Source organism: Cyprinus carpio, chromosome B11 (genome assembly GCF_018340385.1).
Source record: "Cyprinus carpio isolate SPL01 chromosome B11, ASM1834038v1, whole genome shotgun sequence".
In the NCBI taxonomy this organism is placed as follows: domain Eukaryota; kingdom Metazoa; phylum Chordata; class Actinopteri; order Cypriniformes; family Cyprinidae; genus Cyprinus; species Cyprinus carpio.
In genome coordinates this window covers 21,542,746-21,566,624 of record NC_056607.1, presented here as the reverse complement: position 1 = coordinate 21,566,624, position 23,879 = coordinate 21,542,746, and the positions used below count along the sequence as shown (strand labels likewise).

The window sequence follows — 23,879 nt, the reverse complement described above, 5'->3', positions numbered from 1 at the left end:
TCAGACATGAAGGGAATGCACCCCCGATCTGCCTAAATGCATCTATGTTCGCGCAAATCATTCCTGATCCAGCTTCACCAACAGAAGAAGTGAGTATAAGGTTTTCAAGTTTCACGGTGAATGCGGCTAAAGTAAACAGTCCCTCAGAGAGCAGCTCGGAAGAGAGGGGCGGGGTCAGCAGAGCTCATTAACATTTAAAGGAAAATGCTACAAAACTGCCTGCTCTGAAAAGAGCTGTTTTTGACAGGGTAAAAAAAAAATTTTCACTACTATTGAGAAATTTTAACCAAACTTTACAGACTTTTCATTAAGACCCTAAAGAATCATTTCAACTTGTGGAAAATGGGCATCCGATGACCCCTTTAATATTTTTTTTTTGTTTTATTTTTTTATTTAAACTGTGCTAATGTGGAACGCTGTCTTATATTAAGTGGTAAATTATTCCAGTTATTAACAATCCTTACAGAAAAAGCTGAACGACCAAAATTAGTAACTCTAAACTTCGCTGCACAGTCACCTCTTGACGAAGCTCTGGTCTTATATTTTTAGTACAAGAGAAAACAAATTCCCTCAAGGGTGAAGGTGCAAGATTGTTAACAATTTTGTACATTAAACAACAATTGTAAAACACAACAAAATTGTCAAAAGTAAAAAAAAAAAAAAAACTTATTGATAATCAAACAATGAAATGACGATATCTGTTAGGTTTCTTGTCAAATACTTTTATACAAGGCACGTTTAGTATAAAGTATAAAGGTCTAGTAGATTTTCTGCTTGTGACCATGAAGTAATTAAAGAAAAATGAGAAAAGATCGAAGAATTCAAAACGTCTCTTGAAGCTTCTAATGAAGGCTGACTCCATACAAATGTTACATTTCTAAATTGAGGTGTCACTGCACAAACAATTTTTCTAACATGCTTTTCAAACGTTAGATGAGAATCAAAGATAACTCCAAGATATTTAAAATCTGGTACAATTTGTCAGTTTTCACCATTAACTAGGCTATATCTGGTTGGACGTCCTCCTTCTATTATTAATATAACAACCTACTAAACCATCTTTTAATGTGCATTTAGGCGTAGGCTATAATAGCCTATATTCCGCACGCATGAAGCTAAGGCAAAAGTAGCCTAATGATTATGAAAGTGTCGGGAAAAAAAGAAATAAGACATGTTAATTATTTGTTACTAAACTAGTGCTTTCTCAGTCAGTGTCGGCTGCAAACACAGGCGCCGTCTCTCCATCTCCACAGTAATGGATGTGCCTTTCATAGATAAATGCACCTTTTCATACGGACTACTGCATAATTAAAGATTTGTTTTTGTTTTTTGAATTGCTTCGTAGTAGACGTTTCAAGCTTTCTATACATTTATTTCTTCTGTGAGCCGGTTGTGACACGCTCCATTCACGGAGACTGAGAGAAGGCACATCCAAAAATGACGGAGAAGGTTATGTTAAGGAAAAAAAAGATTGCGAAGTGTGTGTGTGCGTGCGTGCGTGCGCTTTATCAATGAGGTGGACTCCAATGCCCACAACTCTTCCCGTGATGACGCCGCGCCGCGCACAACGCGTCTCACGCAACGCTCTGTGTTTTGGAGAAGAACGGAAGATGGCGACCTCAAACAATCCTCGAAAATTCAGCGAGAAAATCGCCCTGCACAACCAGAAGCAGGCGGAGGAGACGGCGGCGTTTGAGGAGGTCATGAAAGACCTGAGCATCACGCGAGCAGCGCGGGTACGTGTGTCAGAAACGGCGGCTTAACGCGCGCATAGCGCAGCTGCTATGTAGGATGTAGCCTGTGTTTGATTTAAGAGCTCTCTTGTCGCCTGAGATCCGTGACAAATCGGTGAAGCACGATTGTTATGTTCCCGTGGTTGAGCGTAACGGGAGATGCTGAGGATGCTGCTGCTGCTGGAGAGAGATGCTGGACAGATGTCATGCACATCTGCGCGGAGACCTGCTCCGGCCTTAAATGCATTGTGGTCGCTTTTCGCTCTTTTATTTCTCGTTGTGTGTATCAGAAGCTACTTATTTAATGACAAAATTTCATCGCCCGGGGCAAGTTGTCACACGATATATATCCTAGTAACTATTTTAAATTTAAAGACTAAAGGTTTTATATTTTGATAAAGTCTGTCCAACTAGGATTTTCATGTTTTTGTGAAAGCTGTTGGGTAAAACAAATACATACAAAAACTAAATCCTTTGAAAGCATGTAAAATATATAGTCTATATAGTTGCCAATACTGAAATTTAGAAAATGCTTGTAAATTTCATAAACAATTACAAAAAAACAGAAACACTGAATTATACGTGGAATTTTAACATTTTTAAAAATATATATTTAGTATTTTCTTGAAAAACATACTTGAATACTCGAATTTTGTCTTGAATTTACTTGAATACTTGAATTTTTAAAAGGCAATATTTATTTATTTATTTATTTATTTTTTATTTGAAGTACTATATAAACTAAAAATTAAATGAATTAAAAACATTAAAAATAATAAAAACTTTCATTTAATTAAAATGAAAGTGAACACAAAAAATCTAAAAATAAAATCTAATTCAATATATTAACAAAATCTATAAAAGCATATCAGTGATACAAAAATAAGTCTGGATCCATTTCAAAGTCAGGTCAGGGCAAATTGTCGCATTCATTATAATTTATCCAAAAAATTTAAATTCTGCTTTTACATTATTATTTGGTTTATGTTATTTATTAACTTACACATTTTGTTGAATGTGCTATTTTACTTTCAAGAGTATTGCATGCAGAAAAAAAAAATCTTCTCAAGTCAGTGTCAATAAACATTGGTCAACATATGTTAAGTGAGCTGTATCTTTTTCCTGGGGAAAAATTAACCAATAATCATAAAAATAATAAAATATAGAATAATGAAAAAATCAACTAACCCTTACAAATATTAATTTGAGGACAATGCTTGGGCAGTTTGCTCCAGTCTCTATTTTCACTTTTTTACTACAAGGCTATTAGTCTGTTCGTTGGTGTTGAACATATTATATATGTTAGTGTGCGTCGATACCCATGTTTTGCTACTTTTTATTAACTCTCACTGGTCTGCTTTTCTCATTCTTCACATGATGAAGTGTTTTACGCCAGGGTATCTGGTTTACGTTTCATTCATGCGTTCATTACGTCATTCACTGCTGCTTTTCACGCACTGTTATTTTGCACAGCTGCAGTTACAGAAGACCCAGTATTTGCAACTAGGCCAGAATCGAGCTCAGTGCTATGGAGGGTCACTGCCCAATGTCAATCAGATTGGAAATAGCAACACTGACCTCCCTTTTCAGGTGAGACCTTAGAAACTTCATAAGTTCTGTCGTACACACTATGCTGTCACTTTATGAATGAATTTCCCTTCAGCTGATCTAATCACAGTTTCATAAACATCCTAACTGGATAACACTCAGTGCATTCGATGGGTCATTCCTCATAAGGTGCGGGCACGTTTACCATTGCTCGGTGAATTTTTGCAGGCAAATTCAAAAGGCGAAATAGTTCTCTATGCAGATTTTGCTTATGTTCAAGTTGGTCAAAAATGGTCTATTTACAAAGTGGCCACACTTTTATACAATACCTTTTCAACTTTGTAACTTAATAGAGTTGACTGAAATTGAAAACTGAATTGAAAAGACACTTTAACTCTAAATTATAACTAGTTATTATAACTATATACACAATTGGCAATTACCCATACTGAGCCTAACAGAGTGGACATAAAAGCTAAAGTTCGCTTACGAGAGGGTATGTTTTATGTTTTTTTTCTCTATATTGTCAAGCGAGTTCTGTAATTGGAAAAAAACAGCTTTTAGAGTGGGGCTAATAGTTTTAGTCTGTGCTGTTGTTTCGCCATCAAAATCTTGTCAACTAAAAATTCTTGCAAGATGATTTCGTTAAGACTTTTGTTAATTAAAGGGATGTTACAAAAGTCTAACTGGATGGAAAATTATGTTAAGGACAGAAAAATATGGTATTAGCGATATTATCAAAGCCAAAGGCATGTTTAAAAAAAACAAAAGAACATTTCGATTAGAGAAAGAAAACCTATGAACACACATCTGTAATGTTTCTTAAGAAATTGGCAGTTTAGCATTTTAAAAGTTAGTTCATAGGGACACTCATATTAGTCCAGTATTAGGACCCAAAATGTAATTGACACTTCCGCACTTAAAAATGTCTCAGTGCCATTGCATTAGATACAAAATATCAAATAAGTAATTCTGAAAAACTTCTAAAAACATATTTTTGTGAGTTTTGTTTAAGAAATGTTCTTCTTGATGCTTGCTTTGATATTCTGTTATTCAGTCCAAAAACGTCCAGACATCTTTAAGTGTGGATTAAAGGTCCAAATTATTTTTACACTGTGTAGTAGGAATGGCCCGGATCATCTTTTAAAGCAAAGTTATTAGCCAAAGATTTACATTTTTATGAATTAGTTAAATGTAACAAAGTTGATGGAAACATGCGTCATTTCCTTCTCTATCATTGCTCTTCATTTATGACATAAGGACGTACGGGATGTTCTCATCGCTCTAAGCTTTCATACTGCTAGTCCATCTTCTGCGTGGAGCCGGTTTTGTGCTTTTATTTGCCCAACACTGCAGCAAAAGTCCCGATGCCTTGTGAAAACACATCTGAAGATCACTTAAACAAATCCGATTCTTTTACAGACGACGGTTTTAGACACCAGTCGGACGTCCCGACATCACGGCCTGGTGGACCGCGTGTATCGTGACTGGAATCGCATCGCTTCTCCACATCGTAGACCTCTCTCTGTGGACAAGCATGGACGTCAGATATCCTTCAGCTTTATTAGACACAGCCAAGTTTTACTCAACTTTACACGTGTGTGTGAGACATTGTCCTTAACCCTGATTACATTGACAGCTGTCCCTATGGCTCAGTATATCTGTCACCACCTCCCGACACAAGTTGGAGAAGGTAAAGCAGCTTTTCTCATAACCTAATCAACAAAACATGCTCAGAGGTCATAAATCAGAGTGTTTTTACATGTTCCCACCTCTGCTGGTCTGCTGCAGAACCAACTCTGACTCAGCTCTACACCAGAGCGCTGTGAATCCAGCTCCACAGGACACTTTTGTCGGTGGATCTCAGGAACTGCAGTCGAAAGGAGTAAAAACATGTAAGAATTTGGGATTTATTTCCCCATTTTTGTTTGCTGTTGCTGTGCTGCATGAAATTAAAATTCATTTTCATTTCAAATACATCTTCAGGCCTTTAAGGTGTAGATGAGTTTGTTTCTTCATTAAAACAGTTTTTGAGAAATGCCGCATTGCATCACTTGCTCACCAGAGGATCCTTCTGACGGCACCCATCCAAACAACTGATAAAATTATCCAAAATTATCCGAACAACTGATAAAAACACCACAATAATCCACAAGTAACCCAGACCACTCCAGTTCATCAGTCAAAGTCTTGTGAAACAAAAAGCTCTGTGTTTGTAAGAAGCAAATCTATTAATACGTTTTTAACCAAATCATTTCCGACTAAAATACAAACCCTCTATACACAATATTGCTTTCTCCAGTAAAAAAAAGTAGTCTCACCTGAATCAAGAGAGAAATATGCACAGATCATGCACTTTTTACAAGTAAAAACAGTTCTAAACAAATATGTTGGTGGATTTTGATGTTAGAGAACAATAGTGGACGGATGTTTTTCACTGGAAGGAGTGTTATTAAGGATTTTGGCCAGAAGCGACAGCTTAAAAGTTGAATGACGCCTTAATGGTGAAGCTGTTTCTTACAAACACGAAACTTTTGGCTTCACAAGACATTAATCGATGGACTGGAGTGGTGTGAATTACTTGTTATGTTTTAATGACTCTCATTCCGACGGCACCCATTCACTGCAGAGGATCTACTGGTGAACAAGTGACGGAATGCTACATTTTCCAAAACTGTTACCATGAAGAAACAAACTGGCCTGAGGATAAGAACATTTTCATTTTGGGGGTGAATGGTTCCTTTAACAAAAGCATTTCTCTGCTTATTAATGTTTTAAAAACTTTTGTCCGCCAAAAGTCATGATGTGGTTCAACTAACATGCAGAAACATGCACAAAAAAAAAAGAAAAGGACCCCTAGATCCTCCTCACTGACTGTCGAGGTCATTAAGTCTCTTAAAATATCAGATAATTTGACATTTTTATGTTGTAAAATGTCATATTGGTGCCTCCTCATAAGTACTCTATGAATTAATATTGAAATTATGGTGTAACTTTAATTATTTAATTTAATTATTTAATTTAATTATGGTGTAACTGTACACTTTATTTGTCACTTGTATTTGTGACATGTTTTTTCTCATGTACAGTGACCTGGTAGGAGTTCATCCATATCTCCCTCTCTTTCTGCAGTGCTGTTGCTCACCCCTCCAGATACAGAGGACACTGAATCAGAGATGGAGAAAGATGAGCCCAAAGCATCTCTGCATACAGAGTCATGTGACGTTCCTGGGATTAAGTGAGTTTATCATGAGTAAAAAAAAATTCCGCATGTGCTGGAAATCATGCAACACTTAACCTTTGAATTAGCATGAGTAGAGACAACGAAGAGTGGCTGCAACTTTAGATCCTTTAGATCCTAAATTGACACTCACCATGTGCCAAATTGAGGTAAAAATGTTCTGAAGGAAAATGAAATGATAAAATATAGTTTGGGTAAATAATTGGCCAATGGAACTGCAACATTACACAGCTTTATTTGAACTGTATGAATGAAACTCTGACTTATAACTCTGACAGATTCAGACATACTGTACTGTACATACTGTTTTATTTTGGATTATTCCTCCATAATGAAAAAATAAAAGTTTTAATGCAGTTTCGCAGAGAGGAAAAAAATGTTTCGGAAAACTTTACAATGAGGCTCCATTTGTTAATATTAGTTATTATTTTAATCACATTAGTGAACACAAATTAACAATCAAGAGTTACTTTTCAGAAATTGACTTTTCAACATTTACTAATACATAATAAAAATCTAAAGCTGCATCTGTTGATATCGTTTAATGGACTTGAGTTAACATGAACTAAAAATGTACAGTTGTATTTTTACTAACTAACATTAAAAAAGATTATTAAAAAAGTGTAACACATGCATTGCTCATCGTTATTTAATGGATTTACCAACATTAACTAATAGGACTTTATTATAAATTGCTACTAAAATGTTAATGGCTGGTATTATGACAGAATATAGAAAGTGAATATAGAAATTAAATTTTAATGACTTTTTTTTTTTGCATTGTGAGATGAATTCCAAATTCTTATTACTTAAATATGAAATAAAATTAATAATTTTAGTTCTGAAAGTATATATATATTTTATACTGTCTTAAAGCTAATTTAAATACAATTTTTGAGTTGAAATGATATTCGATTTAAATTTAATTAACATTGTATGTTAAAAAAATGTTTTTATATATTGTTCAAATATTATCATATTATTGTTTTTCAATTTAGTTATATTTGGGTGGGACATTATTGTGTTTTATTGTTATATATCTTAATTTCAAAACAACTATGTTATATTAAGCTAACTTAAACCTTAACCTCTGAATGATAAATATATTACTGAGATTTACTCATTTGCATGTGTCTCTCTCAGAAGTGTTGCATCATATAGCATCTCCCTGCATATTCTGTTTGATATTTCCAGCATATTTCCATCTCCTGATGAAGAAATGAATAGCTCTTTGATGCCAGCTGCTCACAGCACCGGCGGCTCCTTACCTGATCTGACAAACATCCAGTTCCCTCCTCCTCTCCCCACCCCGCTGGACCCAGATGACCCCATTACCTTCCCTACATCCAGCTCCAGCAGCGCCAACAACCTGACCACCAACCTGACACACCTGGGCATCAGTGCTGCCAGTCACATCCCTCCCTCCCCTCCCTCCCCCTCGCCCAATATCAGCCCACAGCCGCCCACTCCCACGCTGCCACCTGCCGTCTCCCCCCAGATACCCATCGCACAGGTAAGCCAGACTCCAGCCTGCCCAGACAGCATGGCTTGTGTTTGAATTCAGAATATGTGTGATTAAAGCATCATCATTTCATTTCTAGCAATCAATGAGGTCCCAAGAACGTCTGCTTCTAATATTTAAATTAGGGATGCACCAATGTATTGGCCAATAATCAGTATGGCTTATAAAAGCAATTATCTTCCCTATCAGCCCTTGTTTAAAAACAAATAATGAGAGTAGATTCTATTCTGTCCAGAACACTGTAGAACCTCAGTTCAAGCAGCAGCTACCACTTATAAGGTATAGCACAAAATATATATGAATGAACATCAGTTCATAGTTGGTTAGTAAGCAATAAAAAAAACACTAAAAAGGAGCCTAATTACTGATAATTATATGTATGTTTGAATAAATCTGTCATGAAGACAAGTAAAGAAAACCTGTACTAATATCTAATTGAATTGTACAAAGATTTCAGTTTCGTTTGAGTGTGATTATTATATCTGAAAATACATATCAGTAGTAGTTTGGGCTGTGTTGTTAATTTTAACCTCTAATATTATAGCAGTGTACCAAATGACAGGCTTCCCTGTATAGTTTACAGCATTAGCTGGAAGAGATTGATTACTTTAAAAAACCAAAGTATTGGTACCTGCAGATTTCAATTCTGAATAACTGGCAGAGAAATTTAATATGGGTGCATCCATTTTATTCCACCCCCCAAAAAAAAACAAAAAAAACAAACAATCAAGTAGTTGAGATTACAAAATCTAAAATTATCATTTGAAAGCAGTTTTTTCGTGAAGTGCTTTATAATTGCATTTCATTAATTTGATTGATTATTCTATTATTATTTTCTACTAATAATTTGAATTTTTTCATTTGAAAGTTTTTGTAAGTTTGTTGTGTGTTTTTGTCATTTTTAGTTAGTTTTGTATGTGTCTAAATAATTTTTATTCATTTTTATTTAAACTTGAGTTTTAGTTATTTTAGTGTTTTAAGTTAAACTAAATGAAATTGAGAAATGTTTCCTTGGCAACAGAGATCTTTTACTTTCTTATTTCAGTTAATGCTTATTTTATTTAAAAAATAACGAAGATGGGTTTTTTATGTTTTTTTTTTTAGTTTCAGTTTTAGTGAACTATAAATAACCCTGGATCATTGACAGTGAATTAGTGTAAATATATGAGTATGAATACTCTGATTTGTTGATGGTCTGTTGTTGTCATAGTCGATCACGATGGACAGCCTGTCTCTTGAGCAGCAGTTGTCTCAGTATTCACTGCTGAGTTTATTGAACGACCTGCAGAAACAGCCACACAGCTTCCCTCAGAACATTCGTCTTATACGCCTCCCGCCTCTCACCGTAAGCTCCTCCCCCAACACCACCAGCCAATCACAGACAGCCACAAGCGGAACTCCCAGCTCGGTATGTTTTTCTTCTGCTGTACACAGTTTGCTTTAGGTTGATATGGTTTATTCAAACATGTATCTCTTTCTCCCAACAGTACCGCAGTCAGACCGGTTCTTCAGCCAATCAGTCACCCACATCTCCAGTGTCCAATCAGGGCTTCTCACCCGGCGGCTCACCACAAGTGAGCATAACACTTCTATGCTTTCATTCTTAATTTGATGATTTTTTATAATTTCTTGGCCTCTCAGTGTGTACTTCTTTCTGCATTGCCGCCTATTTCAGTACACTCACTCACTTTGTAGTCTTTCATACACTACTGGACAAATGTTTGGAAAAAAAAAAGTACAAAAATACAATAATAACAAAAATACTGAATTTAATTGATTAAACAAAACTGATATATGCTTAAAAATGTTAAAATATAATGTATTTCTGTGATGCAAAGCATCATTACTCCAATCTTCAGTGTCACATGATCTTTAGAAATTATTCTAATATGCTGATTTTCTGCTCAAGAAACATATCTTATTATTATTTTTGTGGAAATCATGATAAAGGATTGTTTGATGACTACAAATTGAAAAAGAACAGCATTAATTTGAAATAGACCTCATTTTAACAATATAAATGTATTTACTTTTGATCAATTAAATGTCCTTACCGAATAAAAGTATTAATTTTTCAAAAATCTTTAAAAAAAAATCTTAGACTAAACTTTTGAATAGTGTATCATGGTTTCTACAAAATATTAAGCAGTGCAGCTGTTTTCAACATTGATAATAATGAGAAATGAGCAGCAAATCAGCCTGTTAGAATGAATTCTGAAGAATCATGTGACACTGAAGACCGAAGTAATGATGCTGAAAAATCAGCTTTGCATCACAGGAATAAATTAAATTTTAAAATACATTCAAATAGAAAAATTGTACAATTAAATTGTAATAATATTTCACAATATTGCAGTTTTTACTGTATTTTTTTTTGACTAAATAAAATCAGCCTTGGTGAGCACAAGAGACTTATTTTAAAAACATTAAATTAAATTAATCATAACTGATTCAAACTTTTGATCAGTAGTAGTATTCAGTATGTGGCTAATTTTCTTCAGATGTTTTGCTCATAATGTGTGTCTTTACAGCATATTCAGGTGGTCGGAAGCATCTTTGGAGATTCATTTTATGATCAGCAACTTCCATCCAGACAGACCAATGCCCTATCAAACCAGGTACATGTGCTCCATTTCAAATCATTCTTTACATTTTTTTTAATTAAGATAAAAATACATTTTTATAAAAAAAAAAAACTGTTGCAGAAATTTTACATGAGGTTACCATGTGAAAATCAAGGCTGACTTAGTTCTTACTGACTATACAAATGATCATGTTCAACAATACACACAACACAGCTGGACACATAATGCTGATTTAGATCATAAATGATATTATGCGGTTCAGCTCATATGAGTCATTTAAAAGCGTACATCTTAGAATTAATCATTTAGTTAATTTATTATTATTATAATGCATATGTGTTATGCATATTATGTATATACAGTTTAGTAGTATTATAGTAATATTTCTTTATTAATTTTATTTTTTAGAATTTGGTGAAATTATAAAAATAATAATAAATGCATTAAAAAAATTGCAAATAGATGTGTTTTACCAAGTTGTTCTGCTGTATTTTTAAGAAATAATGCACATACAGTTTCATGGCCTGTATGTATGTATGTATGTATGAATGAATGAATAAATAAAGATGTATGTATGTATGTATGTATGCATGTATAACATGTTACAATTCTATAATATGTTACAATTTTTTTATCTCATTTATTGTTCAAATGACTTTACAACTCTCTCATGCTGATGGTGAACTGGAGCAGTTCAACATGAACATGATGGAGAATCCGGGCGGCTCTAGTCACTGTTCAACGCTGAACTACACACAAGCAGCCATGATGGGTCTAACCGGGAGCCACGGCGGTCAGCAGGACGCACAGCAGCTCGGTTACAGTAGCCATGGCAACATCCCCAACATCATTCTCACAGGTATTGTGTGCCTTTCGCTTCAACATCAACTTCTCTACGCAAATGTCTTTCCAAGAGATGTCAGAGTGGTGCATTTATAATTGCACTGAGGGTCTTTATCTATACCTGTGCCTCTCAACCTTTTTCGGGTCTATCCATTATCCAGGTCCTTTAACGCCCCCACACAGTAATCATTCTTGTTAATTATTCCAACAGGATTTCACTTAAATTTCTAGTTTGTTCAGTGAAATCAGCTTTTGCAAAGTAACATGTCTTGGGGCAACCAATAATTCCAAACACTGAGTATTTCCAGCGCTAAACCCCATTTTTTTGAGTGTTTCCCAAGCACTTTCATTAGTAATGTAACTGACACAGAAGTCTGTTAATATTTCATGTTTATTTTATTATTTTGTTAAAGACCTTTAATTTGAACTGCTTTGTAAAGAACTGTTTTAGTGGAGACTTTTATTATGAAAAGCACAGTGTAACTCAGGAAGTTGTTGTCTACACCGCATGGCAAGTTGAAGCTGTATTCCACGTTTCTAAAGAGCATTTAAGTTCATTTACTCATCTGAAGTTACAGAAAATATTACCAGATGTAAGATTAAGTTCTCCTTTGGTAATAAGCAGCCAATGAAGTAAGTTTGTCATTTATATTGTATGTGATTAATGTGGATTGTGTTGCTGTGTGGAAAAGAGTGATATACAAAGACTATAGTTTGCTGTTAAAGTGAATTTAACTCTGTTTGGAAAGTTTACAAAGACAACATTTATTTATTTGATTTATTTTATGTCCTTTTATATTCTTTATTGTAACTTTTATTTTTGTGTATCTAGTTCTCACGGCATCTTGAGTTGGATGGTTATCCTCATGGTGAACCAATCAATAAATCGCCTGTCATCAGAGAATCAGTGTGCTCGTGAAATTACTGGGGGGAGCTACAGTGAGAATTCATCTGCTCTTCACTGGTAGGAGAAGGAACATTTCCAAACAGCCATCAAGTGAGCATCAAGTTAACTCCAAGTTCCATCATTCTGGATTCTACAAGCATTGTATACACTGGTAACCAAGAATCTAGTGACATGCATATGCACAGAGTTTAAAGGCATTGTCAAGTTAAGGCCAACAAGAAGATAAGCACAACCAAGTTCAAGTTAAGGTGCTTGAAGTGGACTTATTCTTGCCATTTGCTGAAAAGAGACTCTTTAAGTGTTCAGTACAGTGTTTAAAGAAGTGCTGGTGTTATGTACTTATCTTTTCAAGTTTAAGTCATTTTTGAGCACGTTTCAAGCTGCAAGTAAGATAATAATTGTGAAGAAGCCTAAAAAATAACCTGATCTAAGTGTTACTGAATTTGTTACAAGTTTAATTTAAAGGTGATTGAACTGTTAAAATACTACTTTAACCAGAGTTAATAATCTAAGAGAGGAACATCTGTTTACCTAAGTTCAGTACAGTTCACGTTGCATGTACAATTATTAAATTAGAGTAGTCAGTATAACTAAGAGATACAGAAAATGGCAGAAGGTGGTCAGTCTGCTAAGAGTGGCAAAGAAAATATAACAGATACTGTGCAATCACCGCACCAGCTAGAATCCCAAGAATGTGTAGACACACAAGCATTAGTAGCTGTTGATGACACAACAGAGCAAGAACCACGAAGAAGCCAAAGAGCACGCAAATTTACCGAGAAAGGTAAAGAGTTACATGATGAAAGGCTGACTAAACTTAAAAATTGCTTTCAACGCTCTTATGAAAAATGGAAGACTCTTGCTAGAGATGCTAGACAAAGACTAATGGGGCGTCTCTCCAGTGACATGTTGAGCAGCCTCATAGATGCAATTAGTGATTCTTCAAAGGATGTAAATGTTGCTTATGAAGAGTTGCGACAAAATGTTAATCCAGACAGTAATACTCGCCGTAGAGTAGACACTTGTGGAGCAGTCACAAAAATGATAGTTGAGTCTGCGTGGAGTCGTCTAGGTGAGGGAGTTGAGGGTCAAGATCCTATTAGACCAGAAGCATGCTGTATTGATACAGGTTCGGTGTTCTCATCCATAGCCTCAAAATCAAGTTATGGACATTCCAGGTCTTCTCAGTGTATGGACAATTCAAGTTTGAGCTCCAGAGGTTCAAGTTTTTCCTCCGCTAAGAAAAACAAGAGGCTGCTGCAGAAATTGCTGCAACTGAAGCAACATTAGAAATATTACAGCAACAAGAGCATGAACTGGAAGAACTACAAAGACTTGAGGCTGAAGACAAAAGGAGAATAGCAGAACAAGAAGCTGAAGAATTGAAGCGACGACTAGAAAGAGAAGAAGAAGAAGCTAGGCTACGTGTTAAGATTGAAGCTGAAAATGCTGCTAGACGGATTGCATTAGAAGACAAGCGCAGAGAGCTTGAGCGCTTGGAGACAATAAAAAGGTTGAATGCTGCAAGAGCACGAATGCAAGTCTATGAGCAGAATGAAGACTCAAAGGAAGAAACAAGACAGCTACTTCGTGACTGCACATCTGTAAAAAAGAAGCATGTACCAAAGTTAAGCAGCTCTGTGTTACAGAGCATACCTCCACAGGAAAGCTCAACAAAATCATATCAAGAAGCCAGCACTGCAGACCTTGTTAGGGTGTTAACAGAATCCATCAGCTCAAGTCGTCTTCCTATACCCGAACCTGCAACATTTTATGGAGACACTCTCAGATATAGTGATTGGAAAATCTCATTTCAAACTCTGATCGACAGAAAAAACATACCAGTGAATGAGAAGCTTTACTACTTACGCAAGTATGTGGAAGGACCAGCTAAGAAGGCCATTGAAAGTTACTTCCTGCTAGGCACAGAGTCAGCATATCAAGCAGCATGGGGCATACTAGAAGAAAGGTATGGAAACCCATTCGTCATTGCTAAAGCCTTTCGAGACAAGCTTAATTCATGGCCAAAGATTGGTTCCAAGGACAGTGTTGAGCTGAGAGAATTTACTGACTTCCTCAGAGGCTGTGAAGCAGCTATGTCTCAGATTAAGGGTCTTGAAGTCCTTAATGATTGTAATGAGAACCAGAAAATCCTTTCAAAGCTTCCTGATTGGTTAGCCTCAATGTGGAATCGTCAGGTCATAGAAATTGAAGTAGAAACTAAGACATTTCCTACCTTCAGTCGGTTTGTAAAGTTTCTAACACGAGAAGCTAAGATAGCTTGTAACCCAGTGACATCACTACATGCACTGAAGTTTAATGAGAGTGGAAAAGGAAATATATCAAGAAATCAAGACACTAGAGCAAAAGTGTTAACGGTACAATCCAGAGAAAAAGCAGATGCTGTAAAATGTACCTTCTGTGAGAGACCAGGACATGGTATTCACAAATGTCGTAAGTTTATGGAGAAGAATGTTGCAGAGCGAGTCAAGTTTGTCCAAATTAATAAGTTATGCTTTGGATGTTTGAATCCTGGTCATCATTCAAAGAACTGTGAAGACAGGAGTGTCTGTGAGAAGTGTCAGAAGAAGCACCCATCATGTTTACATGAGGATCGTATCAAGGAAGCAAAGAGGACTCCACAGTCAGGTCAGTCAAAGGAGAAGTTGAAGGAAAGAAACCCAGAGTTTGTACAGCATAAAAAACCGCAAGTGAAGCAACATCCAACCGAGTATTACAGGATGTAAATAATACTCATACCTCCACAATTGTTCCAGTATGGGTATCAGCTACCAGTGAACCAAATCATGAAGTTCTGGTATATGCACTTCTTGACACCCAGAGTGATACAACCTTCATCCTGGAAGAGATAGCTCAAGCTCTTGACACAAAGAAGGAATCTGTGCAGCTGAAGCTCTCAACTATGGTATCCAAGAGTACAGTTGTTCCATGCCAAAAGATAATTGGTTTAAAGGTGAGAGGATTTTATTCAGATAAGAAGATCTCTTTTCCAGTAACATATTCTAGAGAGTTCATTCCTGCAAACAGAACCCACATTCCTACACCCAAAACTGCAAGAGTGTGGCCTCATCTAATGCATATAGCTGAGAAGATTGCTCCTCAACACGTTTGTGATATTGGCCTACTGATTGGCTACAACTGCCCTCAAGCTCTCCTTCCTAGAGAAATTGTGTCTGGTAAAGAAAATCAACCATTTGCTCAAAGAACGGATCTAGGCTGGAGCATTGTTGGCTGTGGCAATTTCTCTGTAGACTACGAGGATGCTATTGGAGTGAGTCATCGCATAATAGTGAAACAAGTGCTGCCAAGTCTACAGTCTTCTCTCAATCTTACAAGTGAAGTTCAGTACATCTGTAGAACACAGATCAAGGAAGTAATAACTCCACCAAATGTCATCAAAGTTCTTGAGTCTGACTTCAATGAGAAAGCAGCAGAGGATAATTGTATTTCTCAAGAAGACCTACGTTTTCTGTCAAAAATGGAAACGGGCATCAGACACAAAGAAGATGGTCATTATGAAATGCCTTTGCCTTTCAAAGAAGACAGACCAAATTTGCCCAATAATAAAGGATGTGCTATTCATCGCCTCAAAAGCTTAGAAAAAAGGCTTAAAAGAGACGAGAAATACCATAGAGACTATGTAGACTTCATGAATGAGACAATTGCTCGAGGAGATGCTGAGAAGGTCCCAGCTGAAGAAACAGACAAGAACCCTGCTTGGTACATTCCCCATCATGGGGTTTATCATCCTCAAAAAAACCTGGAAAGATCCGTGTAGTCTTTGATTGCTCAGCAAAGTTCCAAGGTTCATCCCTCAATGACCATTTGCTAACTGGTCCAGAGTTAACAAACACCCTTGTAGGTGTTCTCTGTCGTTTCCGCAAGGGTCCGGTGGCAATCATGTGTGACATAGAGCGCATGTTTCACCAATTTCATGTGAAGGAAGAAGATCAAGACTACTTACGGTTCCTCTGGTGGGAGAAAGGAGATCTAGAATCCAAGCCACAAGTTTATAGGATGAAAGTACACCTTTTCGGTGCAGCCTCATCACCCGGGTGTGCCAATTACGGCCTCAAGCATATTGCTGCTCAAGGTCGTGGTTGCTTCAGTGAAAACTCCATTCGATTCATAGAAAGGAATTTCTATGTCGATGATGGGTTGACAAGTGTCTCAACTGTAGATGAAGCTATCAAACTGATGAAGGAAGCAAGAGAACTTTGTAGCACAGGAAAGCTTCGTTTGCATAAATTTGTGTCAAGCAGTGAAGAAGTAAAAGCGTCAATTCCTCAGGAAGAATGTGCTAAAAGTGTTGTGGAACATGACTTGGCTTTGGGTGAGCTTCACATGGAAAGGGCACTTGGTGTGAAATGGTGCATCAGATCTGACAGCTTCCAGTTCAGAGTATTCGTTAAGAACCACTCACTAGAAGAGGAATCCTGTCAACAGTGGCTTCTGTATATGACCCACTTGGCTTTGTAGACTCTTGTCCAATCTGAAAACTTGTGAAGTCGATCAAGCAATGATCTTTCTTCTTTTGTTTGAGTTTTATCTTGATGAAAGTTGGGAGCTTTTACGATCTGCGAAACTGGGTCATTGTCTATGATCTCTCTCACCTTTAACAAGTCTCTGGGCATGAGCTTCATCTTTCCACAGAAACTAGTGCTGGTCCTGGAGAATGCCAGTTGGAGAGATATGAGCTCTTCTGATGTAAGGCCTCTGGACGCATAATCGGCAGGGTTTGCTCTTACAGACGTTACAACCATACCATTGCTTAGAATCTGTACTTTGTTTGATGCGTTGCTCAGCGGTTGGCTACAAGCCACATGAAAGTCTTTTGGCATCATTATTAATGTACCCAAAAGATTTCATGTCTTTGAGTCAGTCCAGAAGTACTCTTCTAGGTTGGCTTCTCCAGCTCCTTTGTGAGCAAGTCAACCCTGCCGATTATGTACAGCAACTATCTGCCGCTGATAACTCCAGCCTTGGTATGGTTGTAACCTTAGTAACTGAGCAACTCTGGCCTTGCCCATAACCAAGGAGCAAAGAAATCTCCTGATATGCCAAACAGCTCTGAGATATGTGCATTCGACTCCATATCCCGAAGCACTAGCGTCAGAGAAAGCTATGAAGACTCATAACGCTCCAACTTCCTTAAAGGTCGAGTCCAAGGAGAATAAGCACCTCTGAATCTTCACATCAGCCAGGTTTCGCAGATCTGTAAGCCAAGCTTCCCACTTTTGTCAACAAAACTCATCTTTAAGTGGTTCATCCCAGCACACCTTCTGCATCGCCTGAATCCCTTCTTAGATGAGCATGGCTATCCAACAGGAATGGGAGGGCTGCTGCATTACACCCACATGTGAAACACCCAGCAATTCTCCCACGACATAGTCATATATCAACATTACTCATCAGACATTATCATGAGCAAGTGTATCACCAAGGGAGAGGAATGACTATAAATGAACTGCGATCAAACGGTTTCTGGATTTTGGGATGTAGCAAAGCAGTGTCTTCATATATCTACAAATGCACTAGGTGCAGGAAACTGAGAAGATGCACCGAAGAGCAAAGGATGGCAAATCTTCCTCAGGAACGTATGGAGACAACCCCTCCTTTCACATACTGCGGGATGGACTGTTTCGGTCCTTTCTGCGTCAAAGAAGGAAGAAAGGAGTTGAAACGCTATGGGCTTCTACTTACATGTATGTGTTCCAGAGCGGTCCATGTAGAAATGCTGGATGATTTATCCACTGACGCATTCATTAATGCTTTGCGTGCTTTCATTGCCATACGTGGACCTGTGCGTCAACTTAGATCTGACCAGGGCACTAATTTCGTGGGTGCAAGACGAGAATTTGCTGAAGCACTAAAGGGAATTAACCAAGAACGCCTAAAGGAGTTTGGCTGTGAATTCATCATGAACACCCCATCAACCAGTCACATGGGTGGCATTTGGGAGAGGCAGATTCGGACAATAAGAAGTGTTTTGACATCCATTCTGGATCAATCAGCTCAAAGACTTGATAGTGCCTCACTAAGAACATTTCTCTATGAAGTCATGGCTATCGTGAATAGCAGACCTTTAACCACAGAGCATCTGAATGATCCATCTGGTCCGCAGCCTCTTACACCTAACCATATCTTGACTATGAAGACTTCAATAATTTTACCACCACCTGGAGAGTTTGTCAAGGAAGACCTTTATCTTCGTAAAAGATGGCGTAAGGTGCAGTATTTAGCAAATGAGTTCTGGTCACGTTGGAGAAAAGAATATCTTCTAAACCTGCAACACAGGCAGAAATGGCACAAGCATCGTAGAAATGCAAAGGTCAATGACATTGTCATTCTGAAAGATGACACAGCTCCACGCAGTCAGTGGAAGCTAGCGAAGGTAACAGAAGTGCACAGTGGTACAGATGGCTGTGTGAGAACAGTGAAGTTATTGATTAGTGATTCGACACTGGATAAAAAGGGCAAACGTGTTACTAAACCGACTTACCTTGAAAGGCCCATCCAGAAAATAGTTACCCTGATTGAAGCAGATTAAAAGTTTACCTTGTGTCTACCATTCCTTGGGTTAGTCCATAATATTTTTGATTAAAAGTACTGTCAATAAGTTACAAAATCACAAGAAAGTGCTTTGGTGGGAGTGTAACTGACAGAGAAGTCTGTTAATATTTCATGTTTATTTTATTATTTTGTTAAAGACCTTTAATTTGAACTGCTTTGTAAAGAACTGTTTTAGTGGAGACTTTTATTATGAAAAGCACAGTGTAACTCAGGAAGTTGTTGTCTACACCGCATGGCAAGTTGAAGCTGTATTCCACGTTTCTAAAGAGCATTTAAGTTCATTTACTCATCTGAAGTTACAGAAAATATTACCAGATGTAAGATTAAGTTCTCCTTTGGTAATAAGCAGCCAATGAAGTAAGTTTGTCATTTATATTGTATGTGATTAATGTGGATTGTGTTGCTGTGTGGAAAAGAGTGATATACAAAGACTATAGTTTGCTGTTAAAGTGAATTTAACTCTGTTTGGAAAGTTTACAAAGACAACATTTATTTATTTGATTTATTTATGTCCTTTTATATTCTTTATTGTAACTTTTATTTTTGTATATTTAGTTCTCACGGCATCTTGAATTGGATGGTTATCCTCATGGTGAACCAGTCAATAAATCGCCTGTCATCAGAGAATCCTTGTGCTCGTGAAATTACTGGGGGGAGCTACAAGTAATGTAAAGTAATTTTGACATTTTATCACTTAAGCTGAGCTGTCATGCATCTATATAATAATGGTATTTTTATGTAGCCAGCTTTATTAATGTTTATCTGTAACTAGTTACATTCTAATTGCACTTAAATTACATGAGCAACACTTCACTAGCTAGTAGCTATCATAACTAGATGTCACTTTGCTTAAAGGGTTAGTTCACCCAAAAATGAAAATTCTGTCATTAATTACTCACCCTCATTTGGTTCCAAACCCGTAAGACATTCATTTATATTCGGAACACGAATTATGATATTTTTGATGAAATCCGAGAGCTCTCTGACCCTCCATTGACAGCAACACAACTACCACGATCAACGCACAGAAACGTAGAAAGGACATTGGTAAAATAGTCCATGTGATGTCAGTGGTTCAACCGTAAGTGTACAAAGCTACGAGAATATACTTTGTGCGCAAAGAAAACAAAAATAACAGATTTATTCAACAACTCTTCTCCTCCTCATTCCATCTGCAGCGGTGCGCCGCCACCATTGTAGAGAGAGTATCACAACCATAGACTGTATAAAAACATGGACGTAGTGACATCACCAGTAGATTTGTGAAGAGCGTTATTGAAGCTCAAATTGGACGGAGCAGGCCGTCGCCATCTTGGCAGCGCATCATAGCACGTCACTCCCAGATAATTGAAAATGGGCAAAGAGGCTGGAACTGATTGCTGAAAACACGCCCACATAGCACGACAGTGGTGACAGCAGTGGCAATCCACCTGTCACTCAAGTGGCCACGCCCTTAATTATGCAGAACTTTAAGGCTTAATATAATTTAAAAACGGATGAGTTATAAAAAAAATCCACCCACCTCACAGTTTTCATGAAGGGCAAAATTAGCTATATAGACCAAAACCACTTTTTGTACCAGGCTGTAAACACAAGTTTTTCTGCTGTAAAGTCTATGGGACTGACTCCCTTTTGGAGCCAGCCTCTAGTGGCCAGTCGTTGAATTGCAGTTTTAGTCACTTCCTTGTTGGCTTCAGAGAGAGAGCGGGAAGTTGCCGCTCGATCACAATGCATTACAGTACTTTTTTCCAATTACATTACTTGAATTAAGTAATAAAAATAGTTACAATACTTAATCCATTTTAAATAAGGTAACTTGTAATTTGCAAAGTAACCTTCCCAACACTGGTTCCCAGGAATAAGCATTTCAGCTGACAGTTTGATTTGTCTTACATTAGTGACGGGAGAATCTCCGCCGAGTCTCTCCAAAGACCTCACCAGCTCGTTGGCCAGCGTTGGTGACGTCAGCTTTGACGCAGACTCTCAGTTCCCATTGGACGAGTTGAAGATCGACCCCTTGACACTGGACGGACTGCACATGCTCAACGACCCGGACATGGTTCTCGCCGACCCGGCCACGGAGGACACGTTCCGCATGGATCGACTGTGAAGCTGGGAATGCACTTCGAAGCCAGACATTTCTCTGCATGGCCTCTCTGTTCACCATCTGGTCAGTGGCCGTCCACGTCCCCCCAAACACCCACGTAACAGCATGCTGCCAAACCGCTCGTGGCCAGGGGCCGGTGAAGGCGGCGGCAGCCAGGGTTTGGGGGGTGGTGGAGGTGGAAGTGCTGTATCCACACTGGATAGTTTCCAATGCGCAATACCATCCACTCTCTTCACATATTCATGTTTTGGCTAGTCGCCAATGCGCGGTTTCTATTTATCCCTTTTTGGTTGTTCGTCCTTTTGATTTCATGGATCATCCTGTGTTTATTAGTATATTCGTATTTGCCAAATTTCATCTTTTTTTTTAATGTTTACATAACTATGCCATGTGTTTAAAGAAATATCCATCTGTGTGATGATGTGTGTGAAATCGACATATTTATTTAGATTGTATTTATTATAGTTATTTTTTTAATTAAAGATATAAATATATATTATTTAATCATATTTATGTAAGGAGCACTACTCCCCCAGATTGTGTATCAAGGGTTTAAGGGAGCGTTGCTCATTGTACGCCGGAAGGCATTAAGTTTGCTTTTACAAAATGGCTTCCACAACGATTCGTTTTGCTGCATTTTTTGTATCCTCCAAACATCTCAAGATGTCACGATCGGTTTAATTCTTTCGGTAACAATTTTCTTGCAGGAGGACAGCAGTCTCTAAATAGAAATGTGACCCATCTTTTGGTGTTTTTGTGGACTGTCGCGTGACTTTCTGTATGCATACATTATTTATTCGAATTGAAGGTCTGTTATGGCTGAAATGTATGTTTCAATGGTGGTCGGTAAATATGTGACCCTCGAGCTGCTGCAGAAACCTGCTGAACACTTCACTGTGAGAGGACCTGATTTTGCCTTACATGAACAAAATGCTGTTTTTAACTGTTAATGTGTTTTTCTAATCGTCTCCGAAGTGTTCTCCTCTCGATATTCTTGTTTTAACAATGCCATTTTGTTTAATACTGAATGCTGTATAGTTTGTACTTGTACTGCCAAACTTAACTCAAGGTTCTGTTGTGAAGCTGATGTCAGTCATCTGGCTTGGGGAGAGTAATGCTCCTTATTCTGTGCTGTTTACGGGAGTTTGTGTTTGTCATTCCCATGCGTATGTTCAAGCCCTGTCGCACCTTGATCAAGCTAGAGGAAGGAATTAAGGAATCACTCATTTACAATTCAGTGACACAGTTATGATCTCTATATACAGTGGGGTCCAAAAAACACAGCTTTTTGGTTCAAACCTGGAGTTGAAAGTATTAAAAACAATGAAGCAAAGGGGATGATAAGAATGATATATTAGGATTCCAATGTGAATTTTGAGATTTATTTATTTATTTTTTCATCAAACTGGTGCATTGATAATTGTAGAGGCTTGTTTCTGCTATAAAAAATAAAAAAAAGTTAATTTTGACTTAATCTCACAATCTTAATCTCAATCTCACTTTTTTCATGCAGTTATGAGTTTATAACTCATAATTCTGATTTATAATTCAGCAAAAAAAAAAAAAAAACGTTGCAAGATGTCTTACAATTGCAAGATGTAAACATGATCCTGCGAGAAAAAGTCAAAATTGGGAGATAAAAAGTCGAAGAAAAAAAAAAACAGAATTGCAAGACAAACTCAGAATTTAGAGATTAAAAGTCAGAATTATGAGATAAAAAGTCACAATTACCTTTTTTATTTTTTACCCCATGGCGAAAACAAGCTTCCATAGAATATATATCCTATATATATAATTTATTATTATTATTTTATTTATTTATTTATTGGACCCCACTGTACCTAACTTGTCAGTCTAAAAAACGGGGATAAATAGCAAGGTGAAGTTTTTGGCAATTGAACAAGATGTTTCCTGCTAAAGTTTTAGTAATTTTGGTTCAGTCAGATACATTTTGATCATCTGGGTCCTTGAAGGAAATAACTCTTGAAACTGTGCAGATCCAATTTGTGATTCCTATGCAATCTAAAAGCATTAATCAACCAACAATCTGGAATATTTCTGGTTGAATATGAAGAGTATATTTAGGGCTGAGAAATAGGGATTGGCTCAGATGGTGGATACACTGTAGTTTATTTAGACGTAACAAAAACTGCAATACTCGCTTTAGTTTTTCTTCTTCAGACTGTGCCATTCAGTTTTCATGTTTACCATGAGCGCGTTTCTCTCCTGAAAATAGTGTACATAAAGCTTATCACTGGAATATGACGGCTGCATGTCAAAATGAGAAAAACCTTTAGAACGAGGTCTTCGTTAGCTTTTTGGTTTGAAGTCTTCATTAGCTTGGCTGATTCCAGTAAAAAGATCTTTTCACTGCACATAAACCAATGTAGACCCCTGAGACACCGTGCATGTATTAGTTAATGCTAGTGGTGTCATTTTACCACGTCAATGATCATGTTAGGAACAGAATGTATTTATGGGGCTCCGTGTTATGATAGTGCATTACACCAAATGACCTGCTTGACAATGCTTGACCAAAGCACTATTGTTTTTTCTCCTGATCTGTTACGTTGCTGGTTTTTCTGTTCGTTTTCAGTCACGGTAGCATTTTTTTCCGCTTCTCACGATTGTAGCATGTTTGATATCTTCAGCTGGCTCGTTCCCCCACCCTGTCGATTTGCTCGGCCCTTGCATCTTGGGTTGCCATCTGAAATCCTGTCAGAAATCTCAAAGATACGGCAGCTTTCATACTGATGTATGTGCATTTCTTCTAAATCTTTTGGCTGCTGCTTCTGGAAA

General features: G+C 37.3%; 2 protein-coding genes across 2 annotated transcripts; both read left to right on the top strand.

Annotated features, from left to right (window-relative positions):
* Positions 1 to 1,522: 1,522 nt before the first annotated feature.
* LOC109070879 (CREB-regulated transcription coactivator 1-like) lies at positions 1,523 to 22,734 on the top strand. The gene is made up of 12 exons (XM_042734568.1): positions 1,523 to 1,736; positions 3,207 to 3,323; positions 4,704 to 4,829; positions 4,913 to 4,974; positions 5,073 to 5,176; positions 6,414 to 6,519; positions 7,717 to 8,035; positions 9,255 to 9,452; positions 9,532 to 9,618; positions 10,576 to 10,662; positions 11,314 to 11,488; positions 20,872 to 22,734. Exons 1-12 carry the CDS (start codon positions 1,527 to 1,529, stop codon positions 21,081 to 21,083), a joined length of 1,803 nt encoding a protein of 600 aa, XP_042590502.1. The 5' UTR covers positions 1,523 to 1,526; the 3' UTR covers positions 21,084 to 22,734.
* Positions 17,748 to 19,600, top strand: LOC122138943. The gene is made up of 2 exons (XM_042734569.1): positions 17,748 to 19,330; positions 19,529 to 19,600. The coding sequence occupies exon 1, from the start codon at positions 17,853 to 17,855 to the stop codon at positions 18,948 to 18,950; it is 1,098 nt and encodes a 365-aa protein (XP_042590503.1). The 5' UTR covers positions 17,748 to 17,852; the 3' UTR covers positions 18,951 to 19,330; positions 19,529 to 19,600.
* Positions 22,735 to 23,879: the final 1,145 nt, after the last annotated feature.